We start from the raw sequence: 25,876 nt of genomic DNA, 5'->3' as shown, positions 1-25,876 counted from the left end.
ATACATATATATCATTTGGAGGTATCGCCCGAAGTTGGCTTGGATGGACTCCAGCCCCCCCGCGACCCTGTGTGCAGGATAGGCGGTTTGACAATGGATGGATGGATCATTTGGAGGTGATGTTTGGAACTAATGGTGAGTATGTGTTCATTTACCCACTGCCCACTATTACGCATAAAAATGGAAGCCAAAGAGTTAATTTTTTACCAGGAACTGAACAGTCCCAAGCCAGGGGAGGAGCCCCTCACCAACCGCATGCTGAAACGAAACTTATTGAGGCAGTTGACGGACAGGTTTTCAAAGTCTAGTTTGCTTTCGAAACTCACTCCTTTACAGGTAAGAAAGACGAAAACTGTTTTCATTTCCTTTGTTTTGTGCGTCACACATGATATTCATTGCCTTTACCTGTGTGAGGGGTAATTGTATGTGTTCTACTTCTTGTCCAGATATGGCCACTGCCAGCTGTCTGCTGTCAGAGGACAAGTTCCTGTGTTCCGTCTGCCTGGATGTGTTCACTAAGCCAGTCTCAACGCCGTGCGGACACAACTTCTGCAGTGCATGCATCCAGGCGTATTGGGACGGAAGCGACACTTGCCAGTGTCCATTATGCAAGAGGGTATTTCCCCAGAGACCCGAGCTCCAAGTCAACACGTTTGTGTCCGAGTTAGCTGCTGAGTTTAAGTCTTTAGTTCAAGTCAAAGCCTCAACTCCAGACCCACAACTTCCTGTAACGGCGGACGTTCTTTGTGACATCTGCTCCGACACGAAGGCAGTAAAATCCTGTCTGACGTGTCTGGTGTCATTCTGTGAAGCTCACCTCGAGCCACATCGGAGAGTTGCTAGCCTCAAGGGCCACACGATATCGGACCCGGTGAAGAATCTGGATGACAGAATGTGCAAGACGCACAGTAAGATCACCGAACTGTACTGCAGGACTGACCGGGCCTTTGTTTGCACCTTGTGTCTCAAAGACGATCACAAGAGTCACGAGGTTGTCCCGCTCGACGAAGAATACGAAGCGACGATGGCAAAACTACACCAGACCAAGTCAAACATCCAAAAGCTGACGCAGTCGCGGTACGAGAAGATAGCCGAGATCGAAAAGTCCGTCGACGTCAGCCAAACGGGAGCCGAAAAAGAGAAGGAAGCCAGCGTGCAGGTCTTCCAAGACTTGATCCGCTCCATCCAGAGCAGCCAGGCCGAGCTTGTCGCAGTGATTGAGGGGCGTCACAGAGAGGCAAAGCAGAAGGCCGAAGATCGCATCGGAGAACTGAGGATGGAGGTCGCAGACCTCGAGAGCAGAGGCGAACAGCTGGAGCGGCTGTCACAGTCTAAGGATTGCCATTATTTTCTCCAGAGCTTCCCGGCCCTGTGCCTTCCTCCAAATGCAGACCGCGCCGAAGTCTGCGTTCACAGCGATCCGTCCTTTGAGGCGGTGAGAGACGCCGTGACTCGGCTGAAGCAGAGAGTTGACAAAATAATGGAGGAGCTTCCTGAGATCAAAATGAAGAGAATGAGAGAACACGCAGTACATTTAACTTTCGATCCCGACACGGCAAATTGTTTACTTGTCGTGAGTCAGGACGGAAAGCGAGTGATGAGTCCAGGTACAGAGCAGAAACCTTCCTACAATCCAAAGAGATTTGAAATGACTTCAGATGTCTTGGCTAAGGAGGGCTTCGCAACAGGGAAGTTTTACTACGAGGTGCAAGTGGAAGGAAATGCTGAGTGGATTGTTGGGGTGGTGGGGGAGTCGGTGGATAGAGGAGGGAACGAGGCTCTGACAGTAAAAAATGGTGCTTGGAACATTGAGCTTGATGAAGGAAAACATGTTGCGTCGACATCACCCCGTTCTAAATTAACACTAAAAGAAAAGCTCCGGAAGGTCGGCATCTTTGTGGACTGCAATGAAAGAGAGGTTTCTTTCTTTGATGCAAATACTAAATCACACATATATTCTTTCACTCGCTGCACCTTTACAGAGAAACTGTATCCATTCTTTGGTTTTCAAGGCAACGCGGATGGAGCCCCGTTCATTCTAACCCCGGTACCTCAAACAGACTGAGGTATTTTTCTGTTTTAAAGACCACAGGAAAAAAACATTGGTCTCTAATAACAAATCTGCTTTAAGTATTAACTACACGTTATCAATGTTTTCTGCCAATGGCAGGATATAGCTGGATATATAAGGCGCATTTTTCTTTTTACAGTATGTGTATATATGTAAACTAATGATACTATTGTTGCAGTGATCAGATCACATTTTATTAAAATAATAATGATGATGTATATTTCTTTCTTCTTTCTAAAGACATGTACACGTATGTTCTTTTCTAATTTCATTTCTACCTGTAAGATCTGTGACAATATTAAACCAATTTTCGTAAGAACCCTTGAGGGTAGACATGCCGCATTTTTTTTTTCACAAGGAGGCATTTACAAACCTTCCCCACAATACCCCTGTGAGTGGCTAGTACAATGGCGGTACACATTTCAAGAGCACAAAGATCATTTCCACGCCATTTTATTTGGACTTGTGACATTGGGGTCACCTAAAACTACGTCTGACCTCTGACCCCACTGCTATGAAATCCAGCTCGGCGAGTCCCGGGCTCCTTGTGGCTGTTAACACTTTAGGTGGGGAATGTTACTCACTGAATGAAATAAATATAAATCAATCAATACTAGTCTGCCCACAGCTTTCCCTCCTACACCCACACTGATTGTGTGTGTGTGTGTGTGTGTGTGTGTCTGTGTGTGTGTTGGATGCACACATTATCCTCGAGTGTGATGCGTGGGTCGATGTTCTTAAGCACTCCTGATGGAGCTCATCCACGACTGTGACTCAAACCTGGTGTTTTTTCATTGTATTGCATTAATGGGACAGAAGCCCATTTTATTTAGTGACAAAAATCTTGTGATCATTTTCAGTTATTTACACTGAATATTTGGTTACAGCATAAAATGAGTGAGTCATTGGACTAATGAAGGAGGTACAGATTATACAGTATGTGAGTAGAGAACGGTAGTCAAAAGTCCCAAAGTAACCAGATACTTTCTACATTTTGCAGGTGGAAGGTGATTTGAATATATATTTTTTCATACTGAGGTGAAATTACATGCTTAGAGACGGTTGTCTTGTCTTGAATGAACAACACACACAATTTTGATTGGTTAGTTTTTTTGCCTGTCCCTTTGGTTGCAGAGCTTGAACATAAAATCAGGATGATTGATTGATTGATACTATTCATTATAGCACACATACCTGATAGTGCGTATATAACTGTATTTCATCTATTAATCATGCAATAATCCATCATTACTACCAAACCATAAAATGTAACCAATTGTTTTTTTGTCTTATCCTTCTTTGTTAATTATTTCACAATTGATAACATTTCCACCTAATTTCTCCTTCAATTTACCTTATGTAGTAGCTTTCCATCACAATGGAAGGCAGCAATCACAATAAGCACTTTATTTAGCAGTGCAATATAGTGAAATTGAGCACATCGTACGTTTACACAACACAAAAGGAAAGCACGCATATGTGTTACATAAGCGAGCGGCTCATTGGCTGATCCGCGATGTGATGATGCTGATGATTCCTTCCTCTGTGGAAAAGTCTGTTGTTAGGAGGCATCTCTCCTTGCGAAGCCGAGAAACAGGCTATACTTCTTATTTTGTTCGGGGGGAGGGTCGGGGGCGGGGGTGTTGAGGGAATCTTCACGATCAGTTTTTTTTTTAACTTTTAACTTACTCTCTGGCAAAAAGAAAAAGCCCCTTCGGGATTACGCAAAGGACTTTCTGCAGCGCGCTCGGACCAGACGTGTTTTCTGGAGTGGACTTCTCTCTCCAGACGTGTTTTTTTTTTTTTGGAGGGGGGGGGGGGGGTATTTTTGTTCGCGGGGGACACTTTCCATTTCCTGCAGTAGTTTTATCCAGATATTTTAAAGAATGAGATAGCAGATATGCCCGCGGTGTCTTGCACGACGACGTCTTCCCGACGGGGCGCCCCGGTTGAGTTGGCGCACGCAAGGACCCCTGCTGGGATCGAACCAGCAACCTTTTAGTGGCAGCAGAGACCTTTCCAGACCAACAGGCGCCTTTTTTCCACCCATCTCCATTTATTGAATGGCATTGCTGTGCGTCTCACCCGGTACCAGATCCACTCAACAACTTTTCTAGACTTCATTTGATGATACCAAGCTTGCCTCCGCGCCCTTTGTTGCCTTTACTCCTTTAAATTGTACATGTATTACAGCGCCCTTCGCATTCATTCAATTTGACACGTTTCTGTACACATTTCTACACTTTAAAGAGTTGTTGGCTTAAATCTCGCCGGCTCTCATGGGACTGAGGCATTCGTCGCGTTGTTTGCTGCTACGGCGGAAGATGGCGGAGGCGGACAGCTCGGAGGTAGGGACCTTGTGCTTCCTCGCACCCGGCAAACAGCGGGACCGGGGACAAATGTCACGATGCTTATTTGTACGGGACGGCACATTTGACTATGATGCGTGCGAATAATAGTACACACCTTTTTGTTTTTTTCAATTCTCGCCGTCGCCTTTGGAAGCAAAATGTTGCACCACGCTGGCGCGCAAGCGGAGCGGTTTTTTTGCGCGTTGCAGGTGTTCTGGGTGAACCCGGTAGATTTATGTGATTCTGTGAGAATGTTGGTGATGATGATGGTGATGCGGTCCGGTTCGAATGATCAGCCCGCCGCGGACGGACGCGTTTGAACGCGGCGGCGCGGCCGCTGTCCTTGGTGCTGAAACGGAAGCGGCATCTTTTCGCCGGCTCTTCCCCAAGACTCCATACGTGCACATTCCTGACAGCTTATTTAATTAATTTCCTTTTTTTTTGTCAGACCCAAACTGACTAAACGTACCCTCCTCAAACCCTTTGCCGTTTCACTCATTCCTGCCTGAAAGTTGTGACACAAAATCTCCCCCCTTTTTCGGGTCTGTGCTTCTGTCTCCCGCATTAACAGAGGCAACAGCCTGTCACGTCCCCCCTCTCCCAGTCCGCCCAGCCCGCCAGACTGCCCAAACCAGTGCCTACGACCCACCATGTGCCCTGCATCCCCCGCACGCCTCATGTAGCCGCACTGGCCACCTGTCCTGGTCTGAGCAAGTCTTCCGAATTCATCAGCCCGGAGGAGATGACATCAAGGGACTACTACTTTGACTCGTATGCCCACTTTGGCATCCATGAGGTAGGCAGACCATGCAGGCTGCAGGGCAGCTTTTTATCTGCACTGAAAAAAATGATGTGTTGAATTTACTTAATTTTTTTTAGGTAAGTAAATGCACGAAATAAATGTATCTAAATCCAGACATATTTTTTAAGTAAATTGTACTCATTATTTTCAACTAATTTCAGCCTATTTTTATTTATAATTTCTGCTCAACTGTTTTGAGTAGAGTTAACTCAAATTTATTAAGAAATTCCAACTAAACCCATGTTCAGTTTAATCAAATGAATTAGGTAACTGTAACTATTCTTTTTATTTACATTCTAATCAATTTATTGTTTAAATTATACATACTAAAATTAAGTTTCATCAAATGAAATGCCATTGGTCAATATCAGTGTATTTTATTCAAAAAAAGCAAAGGGCATATTATAATACACCTTACATAATAATCTAAACAAAAGAAAGAACATTCTTTTCCACAACTGAATGTATATATATACACACATTACCTATATATATACATTAAATGTTTATATGTACATTACATATATATAAACCAGTTGCTTTAACGCTAGAAGCCCCTCAACACAATCCAACAGACTGAGCAACAAATAAACGACACTATCAAAATCTTGTGCTACCTCTTATTCATTTTTCTTTAGATGGATATGTTCTTCTATTTTGTATGTTCTATAAATGTGTTGTATTTATTATCTTCAGTGCTTCAATGAGGTGTTGCAGACTCTTCAGGAGGCTTTAAAATCAAAAAGTTCCAACAGAGCTGTGTGTGTGTGTGTGTGTGTACTAGAGTACCAGTCATAATATATATGTATATATAAAAATAGAAAATAAATAAACAAACAAATCTCACATGCTCAACTAAGGCACAAATGTTGGTGTATTATAAAAAAAAAGTGCATTGGGAACAGACTTATTCGTCAGCGAATAAATCAAGACATAATGAAACATGTGACTTAAACCTCCAGAAACTTTTACTCTCCGATACTAGCAGAAGATGAAAATAGCAAATCTGTGTAGAGCCAGAACGAGACTAACTGTCACATCAATAAATGGAACAAACATCTTTTCAGTGTGCCATATATATCGTTTACCCGGGTTTGACTGGTGCTTTTTAATTACGTCGACTCTTTTCTTCTGCAATGCAATGAGACCAGTTCACAAGAGTGGCTGAAGATTTCCTACAGTCCAGCATCTATTTTGTTCCTTAGTCCAAGGATTTGGGGGGAAAGCTTTTCAGCATCCATTCGAAAGAGCACTTTCTGAAGGAATTCGTAATAGTATCTTAGCTCTTTGGGGTAAGCCATGTTCAGAGCGTAGATGACTCCCAGCATCATTGCACAAGCGCGGGCCACAGATCCACAGTTGTCGAGAATGATTACTCCTTCAACGAAAATTCCAATGTCATCACAATGTCGCATTTCTCCACCCTCCTTGTTGATGACATATATACCCATGGTATGCTTTTGCAGGTCTCTCAGGATGTCATTTCCTTCAATGTCCTGTATGTGTAAAGAGAATAGGAGAAAAGAACACGATTCATGAAATGTATTTAATTTCAATGACGTATACTTTACTGTATGAACATTGCCACCATACATAATAATATCTTAGATGAATCTGATCCCAATTTATATGTATTTAAATAAAACTATATATCTGTGAGGTGTTATTAAAGATGTACATAGGAACGACGATACTGTGCAGCAAGTTGTTAATTTTATATGAATATTCTCAACCGTCTGTCAATGATAACATGAACCTCTGAAAACGTATGTGGGTGACATTAGGATCTTAAAACATAACATGTGACAGGCAAATCCATCCCAATGACTTACTATATACTCCCAAACGAGCTGTCCCTCGTCCTCACCCAGGTAGATGCAAAGAGCCTTTAGGATAGCTGTCCTTTTCAGATTGACATCACTTGTCTCCTGTGTTAAAGAATTACAATTAGTAAATAATAATAAGAAATACATAAATAAGTACAACAATTTCAATAAACTGAACAATATTTATAAAATGTAATAACCTAAATGTACAATATAACTTAATGTTTTCATCATCACATATATACATGACATTTTACATGTCGTAATGATTGGTGTACATATTTACTTCTTGCAAAATCTCCAGATGTTTAGCTAGTTTCTGGCCAGCAACTCCTCCCTTCATCTGGAAGATGGATGTCAATTGGGCTAAATGGCTGTCCGACCGTGCCATGAAGGTAGATTCCAGTGGGATGGCTGTAATGCGTTTGAATTCAGCATGTATCTTATCAAAGAACAAAAAGACAAAATACAGAGTATTGGTGCAATATTCTGTTGTACAAAGACAAGAGGCACATTGGGAAAATAGCTAGCATGTGCTTACCTCATCGATATGGAAAAGTGCAGGCCAATCAGGATATCCACACCTAATATGAAGGCCACGTCCAAAATGACTATGTTTTAGTTTGTAATGTTTAAGAATCTTTGATCGCCTAGACACTTCAGCGCCACACAGTCTTTACACTGCCACATAAACTAGACAAACAACAAAGAGAGAAGAAAAAAAAAAAATTAGTGATGATGTTTATACAGTCACCCGTGGTACTTAAAACTCCTGCACTGTAGAGCTAACAAAAGATGAGTAATTAATTTAAGTCATTGTTTGTCCCAGGAAACAAAATCATTTGCACAAAAGTTGTTGAGTGCCTACATATGATCAGTGGCAGATTTACTTTGCTCTCAGCGATAACTGCCCTATAGAGAGCAAAAATACCACAACATTACAGAATATTTATCCTGAGCAGTACTGCTGGGATCAGCATACCTGTGAAGAGTTTGTTTGTTAAATGTACTTACCAAAACTTTATGAGGTCCCCAAAGAGTTCCACATCACACCAACATCAGATAGAAAAAACTGCAAAAAAAATACAAATATACCTAAAAATACAATTCAGGTATTTATTTTAGGAAAAATAAGTAATGTTCAATAATCATTACTGACTTGGGTTAAGATAATGACTCAAATTAGATCCCAACAAACACATTTTGTATTTAAATAAACCCTCATATTACTATAGAAATGAGCAACAAATTGCAGAAAGGTTTCTTAAACATTAATTATTCATATATATATTTTTTTATTCAAAAAGAATATATATGATTAGTATCAATTCTCAATTATTAACAGACAAAATACTGTGGGTAGGCTACAATAGTTAGTTAATTTCTAATGAAACCAGAGCTGAAAACGAAGCTAAACTATTTTGGCACGGCAGGCAAACGCCAATATTATCCTATCCATTTAGTTTTTGGCCAACAACTAAAAAGTATTTTTAACCGGACAGTGGTCATGAATCGACCTTGCTTGTCCTCCTCTGTTATCTACAGAGCAGCTGCAGCTTACATTTTCCCCGCATTGAAGCGCATTTCCTCCGTGCTCTCAGAGCTACCTACATGTTTAAGCTAACGCTAGCTCATTAGTGTATAGCCGAGAAAAGGCACCACAAAGGGAAAAGATACCACAGTAAAGAGTTGAGCAGAGCAGAGCGCGACTCACGTAATGGCCGTTAACATTAACCCATTTGGCGCGAGCAGCAAGCGCACTTTCAATAGGATTTCAGTTTAGTTATTGTTCCTCCTAATATTACCGCACTGATAGGTTAAAGTTAAAAATACACTTAAAGTGGGTCCATAACGTTAAACCTTTCTACATGCCGAGAAAGCCGGGAAGGTGAAGCTACAAGCTATTAACGTTAGCTAACATTAGCTATCAGCTAGCGTTAGCTAACGTTAGCTATCAGCTAGCGTTAGCTAGTCAATTGACATTGGTTAGGTTCGACTTTTAGTGGCCACAAACTCACGAGAAAGTCCAACAAGAAAAGCATTTGATGCATCACGCATTTATATTGATATCATCGGCACCAGTTAGATAATTATTTTCACTTAAAACGAGTCTACTAATGCTAACCTAGCCTTAATGATGTAGGCAACATTAAGCTAACGTTAGCAGCTATAGCCTCAGTTAACATTTTATTAACACACAGCAGACAGCCAACTACTTTTCTAAATCCGGTTAAAGTGAAAATATAATACAGCCATGAATTTAAGATGTTTACTTACTGAAAACGTAGAGCCTTGGATACCCAGACAGCCAGGAGATATAGCAAATCTTTAAAAGTGAAAAAGATTCCCGCGTCCTCCAGGGGCGGTTTGTGGTCGCACATGCGCAGATGTGGAAGTTGAATGTGGTTGTAAAATGTACACATTTTTTTCATGTAACTTTTAAATGAAGGAAATAAGCTTTTTCTAAACCATGGAATAATGTGTTAAGATTAATTAAAAAAGATAAGTAGGATTCAATAACACGTTCAAATCAGTGAAATAACCTTGAATAAATCAAGTAATATTTAAAAGGGGTCCGAATCATTTTTTTCAGTGTGTGTGGGCAAAGGAACAGCACCAGATGTTTAACACCCGTTTTAACCCTGTTAGTGTGGCTCTCTGTCAGCAGAACACCTCAAAGCACGTCACCTGATTTATTGCACGGACAGATGGGCTTTCATCTAAGCAGTGTTCAAAGCTTCTGTCACTTATAGTTAAAAAAGCACTCAGTTTTGACTATACAGTATCAAAATTAAATTGAGTGATGCTCCCAGAATAGACTACTGTCCACCAACAAAGAAAGGGTGGGGAGTGTGTCAAAACCTTTCTTTTACCAGCTATCACTATAGAAACCAGATATGGGATAATTATAACTCATGTTGAGTTTTCCATAAAAGAATCTGTGTCTTTTTTTGACAGAAAATGAATCTAAGTGTAGTTACATAATCTAGCAAATTACTATAGCAAATGACCTTGATCTGTGAAGGGGTGGCGGTGGGAAAGTTTGGGGACGTCACAGACCTTTTTTTAAATAGCGTCCATATTTAGCATGTGGGACAGTTTTTGTCTGCTTGCAGACAAAGAGTGCGCCCTGATTAGAGGAGTGCAAAGACAAAGTGGGATGTGTGAAAGGGCTGAGGGAGATGGATATCAGGCCGTCCCTTGAGGCTTTGTGTTTTACTCTATTTCAAGGAGCTGTCACTGAGGCGTTTGGCCTACATACTGTCTTTATCTACCTCATTATACAAAGAACATGTGTGAACATTTGTATGCTCATTATGTTCTATTACAGTTATGTTTTCCTTTGAGGATTTGGTAAATCCCATTATTCTTTTAGTACCAGTTCGGTGTTGAAGCTCCATTGGTTTCTCTTTAATTCAAACAGGAGATGCTGAAGGACGAGGTGCGGACGCTGACCTACCGGAACGCCATGTACCACAACAAGCACGTGTTCAAAGACAAAATTGTCCTGGATGTTGGCAGCGGCACCGGTATCCTCTGTATGTTTGCCGCCAATGCCGGCGCCAAACACGTGTACGGGGTGAGACGGATAGAAGCGCCATTTTTTTTTAGTCACCAACAGAAACATGTTCTAGTCCTCATTGAAATCATCCAGCAGCTTCTGCTGTTAAATATTAATGTGAGAGAGAATCCGCACACCTTTTTAGTGTCCAAATTTCTGTCACATCTGGCTCTGCTGTCACATTAATTCTCATCCGGAGCCTTTTCTTCTCCATTTAAAATGAACAAATTCCTCTTTAGGGCCTTCTGCTCTGTGGAGAAATCTCTTAGAGACTGCGAATAAGAAACATCTGGCTTGCCAGACAGAGGTTATACATGGCCGGCAGTGTCTTTCCCACACTTATGTATAATTAATTTAGTGTGTTACACCTATGGATGGCAGAGCAAAATGATGTATAGGTTTTCATGCTGCACAGAATTGAAGATCAGGAACATTGATTGGAAGGGTTTGATTGATATCCTTCAGATATTAACCCAAAGGTTTACCGTCTGTTTATAAGGAGAAAAACGGTGGACATATATATTCAGGACTAATGAAAATATTTTTTAGGAATTGTTAATAGATGATGAAAAAACAATGTAGATATGTCCACACGCATGCAACAGTTCACCTCTGTGGTTTTTGCCCTTGTCCCTACAGATTGAATGTTCAAGCATATCCGAATACTCTGAGAAGATTATCAAGTCAAATCACCTACACAATGGTAAGTAGAAGGGTTTTCTCATTACTGCTATATTTGTCATACCTATCTGTCGGAATGCAGAACCGCCCCCAATGGCGTGTGGATTAGAGGCGGCGTGAAGAATTTGTATATTTCCGTCATTATTCCATCGCCAACAGTGTTAGTCACAGTTCTGATTGTTAACTGGCAGCTTGCCTCTGATGTCAGATAAACAGCCATCAATCAGAGTTCCCTCAGCGCCGCTGATTACTGTTGTAAAAGGCCCCCCTGTAGCTTCAAGACCGGCGACAGATGGCGGGTTTCACAACCTGCATATTCGACATCAGGCTGGTTTTAGTTTCATCTTTTTTTCATTTGAATTTATTGTCGAGGCAACGTGTCAATAGTAACTCTTACATGGCTGTGTTTTTCTTTTAGAAACAAATCTCCTAGTATCTCCTTATCACGGTGGAGATTAGACACAGAAAAAAACAAGACAAATTCACGCCAGAAGTAACTCAGCCATACAAATTTACAGAAATCCTAAATCTGAGAACAGCGCCTTGTCCTGCATTGGTTTGTGTGTTAATTCGTTGCCTGCCGTGCACCCTTGCAGTCATAACCATCTTCAAGGGCAAGGTGGAGGAGGTGGAGCTCCCTGTGGAAAAGGTGGACATCATCATCTCGGAGTGGATGGGCTACTGCCTCTTCTACGAGTCCATGCTGAACACCGTCATCTTCGCCAGGGACAAGTGGCTGGTATGATGAAGTAGATGCTTCACTGCGCTTGTGTCTGCTGCCCATATGCTCAGGTCATACGTGAACAACCTGGTCTCTCCCCTCAGTAGTCGCATGCAGGCTTTAAACTCACACACACATTTTTAGTGATTGTGTACGTGTGTGTGTGTGTGTGTGTGTGTGTGTGTGTGAGTGTGTGTGTGTGTGTGTGTGTGTGTGTGTGTGTGCATTAACACCAGAAGCTTTTTGTTGTATTCAGAAACCTGGAGGCCTGATGTTCCCTGACAGAGCAGCTCTTTACGTGGTAGCCATTGAAGACAGGCAGTACAAAGAATTCAAGATACATTGTGAGTAATTATGAAAGGTTTGCATTTTTCTCTTTCGGTCTCCCTCTAAGCTGTGCACTGTATTATGAATGGCCGCGGTGCAGATGAGGCTTATGTTTCCACTTTCAAATAAGCGCTGTACCTTAAAGATTTAGAAAAGAAATCAGCTATATTAATATAGAGGACGTCATTACCAAAAGGTCATGTGGATGTCACATTTCAATGAGCAGGTGAGCAGTTATTAATAATAAAAAGTATCCACGGCAGAACAATCAATCAAGTCTGGGTTTGAAATGGTAATAAGATATAAATTAATGAATCCTGGTCAACAGATATTAAGCTGCTTATTTGTTTTTCACTCTTCTAACCAGAGTTGAAGTCAGCTAAAACAAAAAAGAAAGTTAAGCTGGTATATATATATACCAGTTTACCATATATATATATATATATATATATATATATATATATATATATATATATATAACAGCTAAAAGGATTATTCCCTACCTGGCTATTCAAATCATACATACAAATGGGCATAGATGGACTACTAAACTAGGGTACTGGTAACAAAGTGGGAGGACCTTAACCTACGAAATGTAGTCAAAGGAACATCAAATGACTCCAAATAGACCAAGACACCACCAAAGTGACACGGAATGGCCTTCAAGGCACAAGATTGCCACAAACAAACACGCAGCAACTAAAATAGACATAAAACAACCATAGAGAGACACATACATTTGCCCTGAGTGTGAGTTGGTGAAGCCTTTGAGGCCCTTGGCGTCTGTGCGCATGGGCCAGTTGTCACACTTTCTTTTAATGCAAATGTTACTAATCGATAAACTAATGAAAAATATGTGTTAACTGTTGAAGGCATTACTTAAACTCCCTGTATGTGTCCTAATATCTATCACAGCAAGAGTGCTGAGCTTAACATTGTGATCCAGATCAAAGGACCAATAATAAAGGTGCCATTCAAACTCGTGCCAGGGCATCAGATCTGGGTCAATAACACCTGCTGAGATCCTTTCACTGCACAGGTGGCTTTCTCCTTCCCACATAAAGGTTCCTCCGCTTACATGATGGCCAAAAGAATTAAATGTACCCGAACCTTTGCGATCTTATTTTTAGTTACTCTCTGCGTCGGCGGCATATTCCACCTTCTCATTGCTTAGAATTAGTGTTTGGCCCTCTGGCAGAGCAAGGGTGAGTGGACGGAGCGAAGGAAGTGGGGGAGGGAATGCCTGCCCGGTGTGTTTTCAGCCCAAATTATATTAGGAAAAAAGCCAGACGTGGTGGAGGAGGCGGAGGCGTCTATTTTCAGACGGCCATGTCTGTCCCCACTGAGCAGCGTTTTTCCTGGTATATGGTTAAATGCTTGGTTTTACTTTCTCCGCCACGTTTATATTTGTGCCTAAAAGCTTGGCAGGAACGGAGAGAACAGAGTTTTGCCAGTGGATAAAAAAGTCAGAAAGAAAAAAGAAAAAACAACAACAAAATCTTTGCATGTGTTTTCCCGTGGGCGCTGTTTGTGCACAGGGTGGGAAAACGTGTACGGCTTCGACATGAGCTGCATTCGCAACGTGGCCATCAAAGAGCCTCTGGTGGACGTGGTGGATCAGAAGCAGGTGGTGACTAACGCCTGCCTCCTAAAGGTTAGTCTGTGTCCTCTTTTTTAATCTTTTGCTACCAACTACATGCGTCCCAATAGAAATCCCAGACAGCGATCAATCCTCAAGTCCGGTGTGGCTTTTTCTTCTAGTACATGAAGAAGGTTCCTGCGCAGCTGTAATAGTCTCCAGCTCGGCTTCCATTACTTCAAAGTGGCTTTTATCACACAATTGAATACAGGACAAGAGTATTTAGGGAGGTGATAGATTTTTTGTTGTTGTTTACCCTGTAACCTTTCATATCATTGGTTTAGTCTCTTTCACTATAACTTGCCTCTGATTTCTTTTTTCATTATTATTTATAATTATTTGTATTTTAACCCCCTTCTTTGTTGCATATCATATGGTTGTCTCACTTGTCCCTTCTTAATCGCTTCTCCTTACCCTTTATCTGCCCTCACACTCTCTGATTTAAGCAATGACATGCCTCAGTAGATTGAGCGATTAGGGGGGATGAGGGAGGGGAGGGGAGGGGGGGGGGGGGGGGGTGGTCTCACTCTGTCTCTCCCTCTGTGCGATGGAGAGATGTCACACAAGAGCTGGCATTGAGTCACCGGAGGGAATAAGACGGACTCATACGGCCACCGAGCAGTTAAATAATGACACGCCGGTCTGAGAGTGTCCCATCTATTTTGCGTTTATGTATTCGAGGCTTTTTCACCTCTTCGGGCCGCCAGACACCTCACCTCGTCTTAATTCAAACTGCCACTCATCCCTCACATGCTATAATTACAATGTCGCCCCCGAGACAATCTTTCTTTTTCTTTTCTCTCTCCTCCCACAATTTGCTGTGTATGAAACCGGCCTGGCGGCATTGGAAAGGACGAGGTGTTAAATCGCAATCTGCCACGCTGACGCCACATGGCCTGAGCGATTAATTTCCCCCAGTGGGCCGGGTGGCGTAAAATTCACCCCTCCCCGTACCTACAGCACACACCCGTGGCCGTCTCAACTCCTATTTTGGAATGGGATTCTTAAATTTGCAGTCGTATTCGCGAGGCAGCGCTTGATTTAGACGCAAGCCAACACACACACACACACACACACACACACGCGCGCACACAAACACACAGTGGCAGCCTCCCTCCTTTGTAGACGTGAGGGAGGACACCCACACAGCATGTGTACTGTGAACAGGCTTCGTTTGCCAGCCGTGATTCAACCTGTGGGCTTTCGCGCACGCGCAATAATTATGGCGAACACGAGCACGGACATATAGGTTTACCGAACGTGTGAGATAGACGGCCGCCAGCGTGGAGGGGGGGGGGGGAGTCGCAGGCCGCCAATGCCGGTAGGCTACACGATGTTTTACCGCTGGCCCCTTTTCGCTACAGGAAGTGGACATCTACACCGTGAAGCCGGAGGACCTGTCCTTCACGTCGGCCTTCTGCCTGCAGATCCAGCGGAACGATTACGTCCACGCCCTGGTCACCTACTTCAACATCGAGTTCACCAAGTGTCACAAGAAGACCGGCTTCTCCACTGGTGGGTAGTGTGTGGGGGGGGCACAGCCAACGTGAATACATGCGTAACATCAAAGGAAGGAAGTCAACCCATTCAAAAGCAGTCATATCCAACTGGTCTGTGCAGACCAAAAAGATTCAGTTCACGCTCGCACGTCTGTCCCGCTGTGGAAATAGACCCCATGATTTTCAAATACCTCTTTCAAAATTTATGGGCACGAGCACCATTCAGAAGTCAAATGTGCATCCATTAAATAGAAGCTTTCGCTCCCCAACTAAAGATAGTTGCATTATGCTGTTACGTAAGCTCATGTGGATACGTTCACGCAGCCTGTGCTTACATAACGCAGTGTAGAGGAGGTTCTATGTTTGGCCGAGTCTGTTGGGCCCGAGGCTGAGCATCACTGAAGGAGTTCAGCCCGTGTATTCCTCCCACTTGGTGAGCCACTTTCAGGTGCTTCGCTTTCAAAAATGTTCTTTTTCCATTTTAACGTGCCCAAGGGAGCCGAGTGTCCCTTAGGATTTTTCCTCTTTTTTTTTCATCATATATGTTCTGTCACGCTCGCCCCGAAACCCGCTCTCGGCTTTACTCGTTTCTTTTTTAACCTCCTTCTGCCCTTCTCTCGTTCCCTCGTGCACACAATGTTCCTTTTCTGTCCTCTGTCTCAGCCCCAGATGCTGCCAGCACACACTGGAAGCAGACAGTGTTTTACTTGGAGGACTACTTAACTGTCAAGAAGGGAGAGGAGATCTTTGGCAGTATTGCTGTCAGGCCCAACGAGAAGAACGTGGTAAGACTCAGGAAATAAAGTCGCAAGAGATTTGAATCTCTGACAGATGATTTTTTTTATGCAACTTCTTCAGATTCTAGAATACAAGTAGCTGCATAAATGTAGCCGAGTAAAAGGTATGATATTAGTGTTTAATAGTATAAAATACTGAAGTGCAGATACACAAGTAAATGTTACCTTTTTGTGATAAATCTTAATTAAATCAATGAAAAAAAACGTTTTCCTCGACCTGCAGCGCGACCTCGAGTTCACGCTGGAGCTCGACTTTAAAGGACAACTATGTGAGGCCGCCATTTCCCACGACTATAAAATGCGTTAGGAGCAGCAACCACTGACCAACCACCCTCCGTCCCTCTCGACACGCTCGAGCGTGTGGGTGGGGGGGGGGGGGGGGTAGGGGCGGCGCCGGCTCTCCACCAGGCCGGCGAGGGAGCGACCACACGCATCCGATTGGAGGCCGTCATGCCAGCCCCCTGGTGATGTCATCAGAATAGGCAGATATCGATCAGCAACCGGGTCCATCGGCTGCACCAACTCGATCGACCTGGTCACATCGTCGAATGTAACATCCTAAATGAACTTGATTTTTTTTTTTTCGGCAGATAAATTCTGGAAATTATGTTAACATTTAAGTATAAATGAGTCTTTGTAATTGTTAGTGCAGCTAAATGAAAAGCGAAAATCGACCCGCGTGATGTTGAGAAGGTCGCAGAACAGTCATCTTCTGTTTTTCTTTTGGTCATTTGTCAAAATGTATTATGCAATGTGTAACTGTTTGTAGTGCCGTAAATTAAGTGTTTTATTTGTTATGCATTATTGCCGTGTTTTGCTTCATCGATTTCAGAAAGGTGTGAAATGTAATTTTAAAAAAATCTTTAATTGAGGATAATTGAGAACAAACGTGCTTTAGCGCCAGAATAAAACTGAACAACGCCTCAGAACAACAACAAACACAGATGCAATATGTACCACTTTGTTTTGATTGGACAAAGAATATGTAAGGAAAAAAAAAGAAGAAAAATACGTGGACAACGATGATGAATAAAATGTCGAATTTGATTCATGTTTTCATTTAAACAGAGATCCAAATAATTCTGTTCACTTTAAGCTTAAATATAAATTAGAACTACATTACATAAACAAAACAAAAACAAAGTAATCAACACTTGTAAGCTAGCATTTTATGAAAAAGCAATACACACTGTAGATATGATTTATGTTTATGTTATGTAAACATATCTTAAATCTTAGACACTACTGTGATTTTCTGCCACACAGTATTATGTACAGGAAATGGTGCTTTAGACGAGCTCTCCCTCTCTCATCATTCACACTCATCAGAAATGTCCACGTTAAAATGTCCTCCGTGTGGAGCATTTGTGGGACAAAGCGAAGACGTTCTACCATAAAGTTCGAGCGCGGTTCTCATCCCCGTCTTGTGACGCCGCGATCAGCGACCGGACACTCAGTAAATTGAGTTTGCACTTCACTTGCAGCAGGCTTTCTTCTTTATGGGCAGAACACTCAGGATGACTGTTGCATCTCTCACCCTGTCCTCCTGCTCCATTAGCACTCTGAGTGAAGACAGGAAAGCACAGCGCATGATCCACCGACACCATCATTCTCCTCACAAAAGCCTAAAAGTCCTTTTATCGTACATTCGATTTGTTCCACGGCAGCATTCACTGTTTGACGCAGGTGTCAGATCTGATCTCACCTGGCCAGGCGTGTGAGGGACTCGGTCACATTCTTGGCAGTGTAGGCACTGACCTCAAAGAACATCACCTGGTTTTCCTACACAGAGGTCAAACCCTTTTGCATTAGAATTGTGCGTGAAATAGTCAAATAAAACCGTCCACTGGCTTTGGATGAAACTCACGTGAGCCAGCTGCTCAGCGTCTTTGAATGACACCTCCCTGTCTCCGTCCATGTCCATTTTGTTGCCCAAAAGGAGGATGGGGATCCCTTCTCCTGCCGCTTCCTGAAAGACGAGTAGTCCGGTGGTTGTCAAAAATAGACACTTTTACGTTTTACTGTAGGAAAACAGAAATTAAGCATGGGGATATTTGCTTAATCTATGGATAATAAATGTGTGTCAACCACTCAAAGACAAGACACAAAACCAAGTAAATGAACCCGCCGCATGAGGAAAGCGAGAGGACTTTGTCGGGTCAAAGGTCAGACCTGGACATTCCTGAGCCACGGTTGCACGGCCCTGTAGCTCTCCTCCACGGTGACGTCGTACATCACCACCACACCGTCGGCCTTCCGAAAGAACTGCTTGGTTATGCTTCGGTACCTGTGTGCAACACAGCCGCTAGTCTCATATACTTCAAGTACAAAACATGACCAGTGTTTCCATTAAATATACAACACAATAAAACCACTTTAATGGTGTATATATTTGAACATATCAACCTTTTAAATACTACACTGATTGTACACACAGGTGTAGCCTTGAAATGTATTTGGGGGAAAATGTACACTTGTTGTAGTAGTAGTAGTGCTTAATGACACTCATTTGAAGCTTAGTACACTACATAACTACTTGAGGAATAACAGAACTATGTGCTTAAACTATATTTATTGATATTCCTAATTGTATTATTTATACTTCCTTCTGGGGGGGGGGAGTTGGTCAATTCTTAATATGTCAGCAAATCCTCCAAAAACTATATGTTGATTTTGAAGTCATGTTTTAATCCAAACATATTCACTTGTGTCTAATGAAATACCTCTCTTGGCCCGCCGTGTCCCAGAGCTGCATGGCCACCTGCATGTTGTCCAGTGTTAGCGTCTTCACACTGTAGTCAACACCTGAACAACAGAGGGTGATGCAATTTGACCGCGGAGCAATATTTCTTTCTTAGTAGAACAAATAAGTCAATAACAAAAAAATGTGGCAGAGCAACAGAGACGAAAGCGGCCACTAGGGGACGGCGGTTGACACCAACTGTGCCTCATTCCAGAGGAGGAGGGGAAGGGGAGGTGTGTGTGTGGGGGGGGGTCGGGGGGTAACAATGCTCGAGTGAGGATTGAGAAAGATGAAAGCCAGGAGAAAAACGAATCACAAGTGACATAATCTGCAGCGCAATGCCTGCCGGGGCTCTCAGACGGGCAGCGTGACTTCACAAGCCCTTCCATGTGACGCTTCGTTCTTCTGGGCTAGCATCCACAAACCCCCCCCCACCCCCTCTCGACACGGGCCCCGCAACGTCACCGCGATGTTTCTCTTCTCACCCACGGTGGCGGTGGTGGACGGGTGGAACCGGCCCTCGCAGAAGGAGCGCAGCAGGGATGTCTTGCCTACGCTCGAGTTTCCCACCAGCACCACTTTGAACAGGCGGTCCGGGGCGAACAGCGCCGCCGCTCTTGTGTTCTGAAGCGGACGAAAACAGGCAAAGAAGCTGATGTTAATCCGGTCAATTACATCTGGAGGAACAAAACACATTTGGAGCTCCAAAGCTGTGGACGTACTTGATGGGTCTCCTTTCCCACCGGTTGTCCTCGAGGGGACATGGGCGTCTTTTTAATGCGGGACTTCCTAGCTGGTGGGAGGGCGTGACTCGAGGGTGGCGTGGCGGACGGGTCCACCGCCAAGGCAACGCTGCTTTCGAGGTCACTCTGAGCTTCCTCTTCCTCATCGGCCATCTCGTCCTCCTCCTCACTGAGCTGGTGCAGCAAAGGTTGAGGTCCCCCTTGGAGCAGGTGGGGCAGGTGGTCCTCCTCGATGGAGATAACCCGACGTAGGGGCCACCCGTCTGGAGGGGCGTCCAGGACCTCCTCCTTCACCCCCGTCTTCTTCTTAAGTTCCACTTTCTTCGCTCGCTCTCTGTCTTTGGCCGTCACTCTCTTAGTGGCGGCCATCTTTCCGCTGGATTTTTTGGCCTTCGGCTTCACATCGTGCGCCTTGGACTGGGCGGGGTTGGCGTGGCCGTTGGCTAATCCAGTGTTTTTCTTCGCTGCCGGCCGTTGTTGACATGCGGGGGTGCTGACGGTGGTGGTGGTGGTGGTGGTGGTGGTGATGGAGGAGGTGAAGGAGGAGAAGGGGGCGGCAACGGGGGTGTCATCTTCACTACACGAAGAGGGAGCAACGAACACGATTTGAAGGTGCTCTATAGGCAGGGCCTCCAGAGACTGGTAGGACCCGTCCACCAACAGCGGGGCTCTTTAAGGAACAGAGGAGAAACAGAGGAGAAACTGGGTCAATTCACTTGACTGGGATGGAAATCTGGAGGCCAAAACAGTCAAAAGTTTGGTTTTTACTCTATTCTAAACAATCCCCAATTCTGGGGATTATAGAATCGGACGTCCTCTGTTTTTCCTTCATTGACACACTTTTTTTCCACATTTAACTGAGGCGGAAACACACAAACTATTCGGATAGAAAAATGAATCACCTTTTTACTGCCTGGCTGGTGTCATCAAATATATTGGCGAGGCCTGTTCTCTGCTTCTGCTTCTTTCTCAGTGAGGTCCGGGGCTTATTTAAACAGAGGGTTAGGGTACGTTTGTGTTAGAGAGGTATTTCCCATCAATCAGGTGACGCCACGCTAGATGCTGCAGCAGTACAATCATACGAAGCGTTCACTCACCACACCGCAGCATATGTCCCGTTCGTCTTTTAAATGCTTGTTCATCTCTCTGGGGAAATTGAAAAGAGAGAAAATAAGGACAAGGATGGAAAAGAGGATATGCGCTGAAAAGCATGAAAAAGAAGTTGCCAATCACGACTTAATCAGAGGCCAAAAAAAAAACATTAGACATGAGCTCATCGGATGTCACACCTGAGCAGGTCGAGCTGCTTCTGGAGACTTTGCTTCTCTCTCTGCAGTCCCTCGGTCACTCGGTACATTTCCCTGAAACGAGACAAACCCGACGTTATGCACACACACAGGTGAGAGCGTGTGTGCGAGTTCGCCGCGTGCACCCACATCTCTTTCTCCTGCTGCAGGCGGGCGGCCTGCTCCTGCAGCATGGCCAGCTGTTCCTGGGCCAGGCCCAGCTCCTGGCTGGTGCTCTCCAGCGCTCGGCACAGCTCGTCGTTGGTCACCTTCAGCTTGACGTTCTCCACGTTGCTCTCCTGCTTCTCGCTGTGGAGCTCGTGGCACTGGAGTTCTAACTGCAGGGAGACGGGGGGGGTTGACGATTTTGCATTTAACCACGACTCATGAGACGATATCCACCGCACCCGTTTCTGCTTCTGGAACAGATGCTCCAGCTCCTTCTCCTTGGAGAACAGTTGGTGCTCCAGGTCGTGGCTGCGCACCTGGAGACGCTCGGCGTCCTGCGCGGTCAGAGGAAGAGAAGTCCAGATGACTACGTTGTTGTTTCTAGGTGGGCACACGAGAGGAGGTTGTGTGTGCGTTCCAGCTCCTGCACCTTCAGCACCAGCCTGTCTTTCTCGTTTTTGATCTGCGCCTCCATTTCTTCGTATAAATAACGGATCTCGCTGTCGTGTGTTGCAGCCTTCCTGCGCAGGGGGTCGGCGGAGACATTGCATTTGAGGTTAATGGTGAGCTGATGTAAGATATGCAGTATGACATTATATAACATCGAGAAACCGAACAGCATTGTTGTGTTGAGGCCGCGTCTGTAATTGCACGTAAATGCTTGAGCTTCCTTTTCAAAAGACTACTGAGAGGTATTTACATTCCCGTTGACAACTTCTAAGACCCAAGCGGCCAATTAGTGAAGTCCAGAGGTTTTAACTAGCTGCCACGGGAGAACTGCCAAAGCACTTTACCAACCGCTTAACACTTTGAACAAATGAATGAAGAGCATTCAAAACGTATATCTTCAGTATCGTGGTCGGCGGGTGAGCGAATGCCACAAACGCAAACATTCATATGCAATTCTTACATAAACTGGACATTACACACGCATTCACTACTGCAAACACAAACACTCTTTAGAGGCAATCATGTAAGTAGAAACACTCACAAGGACAGAAATAATAAATAATTCAGTGGTAATAATCACTGAATGTGATTATAATTAATTAGAATAATATAATTATTGTTGTGTAACCAATAATATTTTGCCCTCATTGAATTATTCACTTATACACCCATCCCTTTTCCTTCTTTCCATCAACCGTTATTGATGTTAGTTTTTCGTGCGATATGTGTGCACCTTTCTGCTGCATAACAACTGCATAATAATTTGTGCAGCCAGTTATGGCTGCAATGTAAGATGAAAGAAGACATGTGTGTTCTAGTTGCCCTTTGTGGGGGCATGGTGTTCATGTGTTCATGTTCAGCAACAGCAGAAGGAGGTCTGACTTGTGAGCGCGCCTCCAGATTTGTGGTCAGTTGACACGGCTAAAGGGGTCGTTCCACCGAGAATTAGAGATAAATCCATGCAAACACTATGCGGCTTGCAGGCCCAGCATTGAGAAGTGCAATAAACACACACACACACAGTTGGAGGGAATGTGTCTCTTCTTATAGTTGTGACTGTCCTGCAGTACTACCTCTGTAGGGCGCTCTCCATCTCCTTCTTCTCCTTGTGGGCGTCTTTTATCTGGTGTGTGACCCGGGCCAAGAACTCCTCGAAATTGGACAAGAGGTGAGGCTCATCCCGCCTGAGCTGAGCCCAAAGGTTGCGCACCTCGCTCGGACTGGAAAGACGGGAACACAAAGAGGGAGATCAGTCAAATTAAAGCACACCCCCCCTCAAAAAAAAAAAAGAAATATGCGGAAAAAAAATTTGGAGTGATTACACTCACTCCTCAAACACACTGCTGGCCCCCAGGCTCTCCAGGAGCATAGAGAAGTGCCCCTCCTCCTCCTCGTCTTCGACCCCAGACAGCTTGGCTTCCCATTGGCTCTGATAGAGCGCTTCCTTGGCCCTGACGATGGGGCCGGGGGCCTGATTTACATTTTGGTCGTCGGCCACAGAGATCCTGCGGCCGTGCAGGAATTGACCTGAGGTACGACGACACGCGTGATGTGAAAATGCACTCATGTTAAAGCCAGACTTTGTAACTTTGGGTGGAAAAAAAAGAAGAGAAACAGAACATCAAGTCCACATTTAAAATGACACCAACGCTTGCTCCAATCCACTCAGCCGCCTTACTTGGTCTGGTATGCAAAGTAGCTTATGTTGGCTAATGTTTGCAAACTTTATAGAGAAGTTGCGTAACTGTGTCATTATTGAGTGAGGTTATCGTCTATATGACTGTTACATTTCAACATGCGCTACAACCATCACATCTCTACGCTGGCGTTTCTCTGGCGGCGGGAGACCTACTGAATCCGGAGGAGAATGCCTCCAGCGTGAGGTAGCCAGTGCGGCCTGTATCCAGGGAATCAAACACATCGTCCAGCTCCTCCGCGGACAGAGGCAGCCGTCTGTGGAGCCTCTGCCAAGAAAGCATAAACACACGAGGCGTTTAAATAAGCCTGAAATCCTTCACATCCGGGCTGCGTGCTGCCGTAGGTCAAGCACACCTAGCGCAGAACACACTCAGGCACAAAGTGGCTCTCTTATGTGTCACCGAGAAGAGCTTTTTAAAAAGAAACAGCAACAAACGGCACGATGCCCCCGAGGGCCGTAGGCCAATGAACCGACACCGCGGTGTGGACACGGTCGTGTAGAGGTTTGTGGGTATGGTCCCTGTCAGTAAAATGATGTGTGCGAGAGATGAACCTGCACGCCGCTCGAGTGGGTGAGGTGCTTCTGTCAAAATGGGGACGTGATGTGGAGGGAATAAATTGAGAATCGAGCAAAAAAGACGGCACCCGTGACTGTGCCACAGGGATTCGGGGGGCCCCTTGAGCTGGAGGCTTAATGCGTTTGCAGAGGGCCAAAGCATTCTAGAGGAAAGCCCCGAAAGAAAACGTTTGTGCTTTAACGGTCTTATTCTGTTTTTTAAAGAAATGCTCAAAATATACTTAATCCAGCCTCAAGAATGTTGTAGGAAAGAAAGTCTAAAGTGCAGTTTTAAAAACATGGCATCAACGTCCCTGCGGATGAAGTGGACGGCTCAGACCTCTTCCAGTATGCAAACTTATCTATTTACCCCATTTAACTTATACCGGATTAACAACGCACACACGTCCTAACCACACATTCTAACCCTCATATCGGTGCGGGAAATACAGCCTTTGCCCTCTACGTCGCAGGTCTGGAAGAACTCCATGGTCTTGTCCAGCAGGGCGATCCGCCCCCAGTCGGAGTTCCTCCTCTCCTGGTTCAGTCCGCAGCCGTTCGCCCTGCCTTCCTCCTCCTCCTCCATGTCGGGGGACTACTCTTTTCCCCAAGCGCTGTGTGGATTTGGCATGAATTTCAGTGCAATCGGGCATCAGGCATCCTTACTGAGCCTGTTTTAGTGCTGCGGGGCTCTTAAAGAGTCGCCATGACGACGAAGACAGGAAGCAGCATCAGGTGATGAGATCACTGATAACTTTGTGGCTTATGAATAGACCTAGAATGGTTGCATGCTCCTATGAGACAAAGAGAAAGAGTTCAGTTCAGCAGTCATCTCAACTTAATACCACTTAGTAAAAGGCGATATTTTGAGGAATATAGTGGTGAGATGTACGGTTACACAAGTGATGAGATCACTGATAACTTTGTGGCTTATGAATAGACCTAGAATGGTTGCATGCTCCTATGAGACAAAGAGAAAGAGTTCAGTTCAGCAGTCATCTCAACTTAATACCACTTAGTAAAAGGCGATATTTTGAGGAAACTAGTGGTGAGATGTACGGTTACACAAGTGATCACAACATTAACGCAACAGGACCGCGCTACCTACGACGGTACAGTACTTCCCTTTTCTAATAAGCCAGGAACAAGCAACTCAAAGGCATGTAAACAGTGTCAAGGATTATCTTAATACCTATAGAACACATGACGGCGTAATGCCTGCAAGACCCGTTGCCCAAAAGTAAAGTCACGGCTCAATTCAGAGCGGAGTTTCCCACCAATAGCGTTTTTTATTTTAGTTGCAACAACTTAACCTCAAACTAGGTTTGAAGCACTGTGTCGCTCGCATTAAGAGCCGTGCAGCAGTTGGCAGAAATGAACACGCAGATTTCAGGTTTTCAAGTGGAGTTATGTTGACTAAGTTCACGTGGTGGAAAGGTTGGTTTTATCTGTAGCGAGTCAGCAGGTTTAAGCTTTGCAAGAAAACAAAACTCAGTGCTTAAGTTGGACATTAAACACAATACACTTCTGTTAGTATCCTCATACGACTTTATGAATACAAACACATTCCTGTCCTGCACAGGCCTCGGGTATGTCCCTCTGCAGACTGACTGTACTACAGAAAACTGCTTTACTCTTCCAAGGACACCAAAAAGGCTTTGGTCCTTTCTTTTAAATCAAGAACACACAGCTTTAAACATACTTTTTAAGTTAAAAATGGCATCTTTAAATAAACCAGAAACTGAAGACGTGGTCTTACCTTATATAAAAGAAAGACTTTTTTCTTTTCTTTTTCTGCTTGCAGTATCAACAGAGCAGTGAGCGCGCTCTGTGTTTAGGAAGTCTTGCCTCACAGATGAACGTTTGAGAAGTCATTCTGCGACCATGTGATGTCATGAGGGAGCGGCCGGAGGCTTTTCAGTCTGCGTCCACTGGGACGGAGAAGGTTGCTGGATT

The 25,876-nt window shown here is 44.2% G+C and overlaps 3 protein-coding genes and 1 long non-coding RNA gene across 15 annotated transcripts; 2 read left to right on the top strand and 2 right to left on the bottom strand.

Annotated features, from left to right (window-relative positions):
- The first annotated feature begins 210 nt into the window (after window positions 1–210).
- On the top strand, window positions 211–2,395 carry LOC120817211 (zinc finger protein RFP-like). The gene is made up of 2 exons (XM_040173151.2): window positions 211–336; window positions 447–2,395. Exon 2 carries the CDS (start codon window positions 449–451, stop codon window positions 2,063–2,065), a length of 1,617 nt encoding a protein of 538 aa, XP_040029085.2. The 5' UTR covers window positions 211–336; window positions 447–448; the 3' UTR covers window positions 2,066–2,395.
- Window positions 2,396–3,608: 1,213 nt separating this feature from the next.
- prmt8b (protein arginine methyltransferase 8b) lies at window positions 3,609–17,323 on the top strand. Of its 2 annotated transcripts, XM_078100331.1 has the most exons (11): window positions 4,075–4,159; window positions 4,322–4,419; window positions 4,994–5,218; window positions 10,475–10,630; window positions 11,252–11,315; window positions 11,890–12,032; window positions 12,271–12,358; window positions 13,880–13,995; window positions 15,345–15,495; window positions 16,143–16,264; window positions 16,500–17,323. In XM_078100331.1, the coding sequence occupies exons 2-11, from the start codon at window positions 4,351–4,353 to the stop codon at window positions 16,581–16,583; spliced, it is 1,218 nt and encodes a 405-aa protein (XP_077956457.1). In that variant the 5' UTR covers window positions 4,075–4,159; window positions 4,322–4,350; the 3' UTR covers window positions 16,584–17,323. The 2 variants fall into 2 exon arrangements, with proteins under 2 accessions (XP_040029086.1, XP_077956457.1); XM_040173152.2 differs by having other exon boundaries at window positions 3,609–4,419.
- Window positions 5,587–9,451, bottom strand: LOC144406099 (uncharacterized). The gene is made up of 6 exons (XR_013467272.1): window positions 9,328–9,451; window positions 8,065–8,122; window positions 7,592–7,743; window positions 7,337–7,492; window positions 7,057–7,152; window positions 5,587–6,720 (listed from the first exon to the last, which is right to left on the bottom strand). It is a non-coding gene; the product is annotated as an uncharacterized LOC144406099 (long non-coding RNA).
- Window positions 17,123–25,853, bottom strand: cracr2ab (calcium release activated channel regulator 2Ab). Of its 11 annotated transcripts, none has more exons than XR_005711952.2 (18): window positions 25,680–25,853; window positions 24,348–24,881; window positions 23,519–23,630; window positions 22,995–23,193; window positions 22,740–22,886; window positions 21,647–21,737; window positions 21,456–21,551; window positions 21,199–21,386; window positions 21,052–21,123; window positions 20,860–20,908; window positions 20,665–20,747; window positions 19,742–20,432; window positions 19,505–19,643; window positions 19,000–19,081; window positions 18,449–18,563; window positions 18,144–18,245; window positions 17,923–18,058; window positions 17,123–17,838 (listed from the first exon to the last, which is right to left on the bottom strand). XR_005711952.2 is itself a non-coding variant. In XM_040173147.2 (18 exons), the coding sequence occupies exons 2-18, from the start codon at window positions 24,504–24,506 to the stop codon at window positions 17,751–17,753; spliced, it is 2,490 nt and encodes an 829-aa protein (XP_040029081.2). In that variant the 5' UTR covers window positions 24,507–24,881; window positions 25,680–25,853; the 3' UTR covers window positions 17,123–17,750. The 11 variants fall into 11 exon arrangements, 7 of the variants coding, with proteins under 7 accessions (XP_040029081.2, XP_040029082.2, XP_077956454.1 ...); XR_013467270.1 differs by having other exon boundaries at window positions 24,348–24,714; window positions 25,680–25,850; XM_040173147.2 differs by having other exon boundaries at window positions 17,982–18,058.
- Between the last annotated feature and the right edge of the window lie 23 nt (window positions 25,854–25,876).

This window comes from Gasterosteus aculeatus, chromosome 4, assembly GCF_964276395.1.
Source record: "Gasterosteus aculeatus chromosome 4, fGasAcu3.hap1.1, whole genome shotgun sequence".
Lineage (NCBI taxonomy): Eukaryota > Metazoa > Chordata > Actinopteri > Perciformes > Gasterosteidae > Gasterosteus > Gasterosteus aculeatus.
This window is presented reverse-complemented; position numbering and strand designations above follow the sequence as displayed.

Bases quoted from the DNA above. Each gene is read 5' to 3' on its own strand.
- LOC120817211 (XM_040173151.2), top strand. From the start codon at position 449: ATGGCCACTGCCAGCTGTCTGCTGTCAGAGGACAAGTTCCTGTGTTCC.
- prmt8b (XM_040173152.2), top strand. From the start codon at position 4,351: ATGGGACTGAGGCATTCGTCGCGTTGTTTGCTGCTACGGCGGAAGATG. The intron at 11,316-11,889 runs GTAAGTAGAAGG...GCACCCTTGCAG, and splicing joins GTCAAATCACCTACACAATG to TCATAACCATCTTCAAGGGC. The intron at 15,496-16,142 runs GTGGGTAGTGTG...CCTCTGTCTCAG, and splicing joins GAAGACCGGCTTCTCCACTG to CCCCAGATGCTGCCAGCACA.
- cracr2ab (XM_078100326.1), bottom strand. From the start codon at position 24,506: ATGGAGGAGGAGGAGGAAGGCAGGGCGAACGGCTGCGGACTGAACCAG. The intron at 23,631-24,347 runs GTTAGAATGTGT...CTTTCTTGGCAG, and splicing joins TTTCCCGCACCGATATGAGG to AGGCTCCACAGACGGCTGCC. The intron at 21,552-21,646 runs GTGCAGGAGCTG...CTGACCGCGCAG, and splicing joins AAGACAGGCTGGTGCTGAAG to GACGCCGAGCGTCTCCAGGT.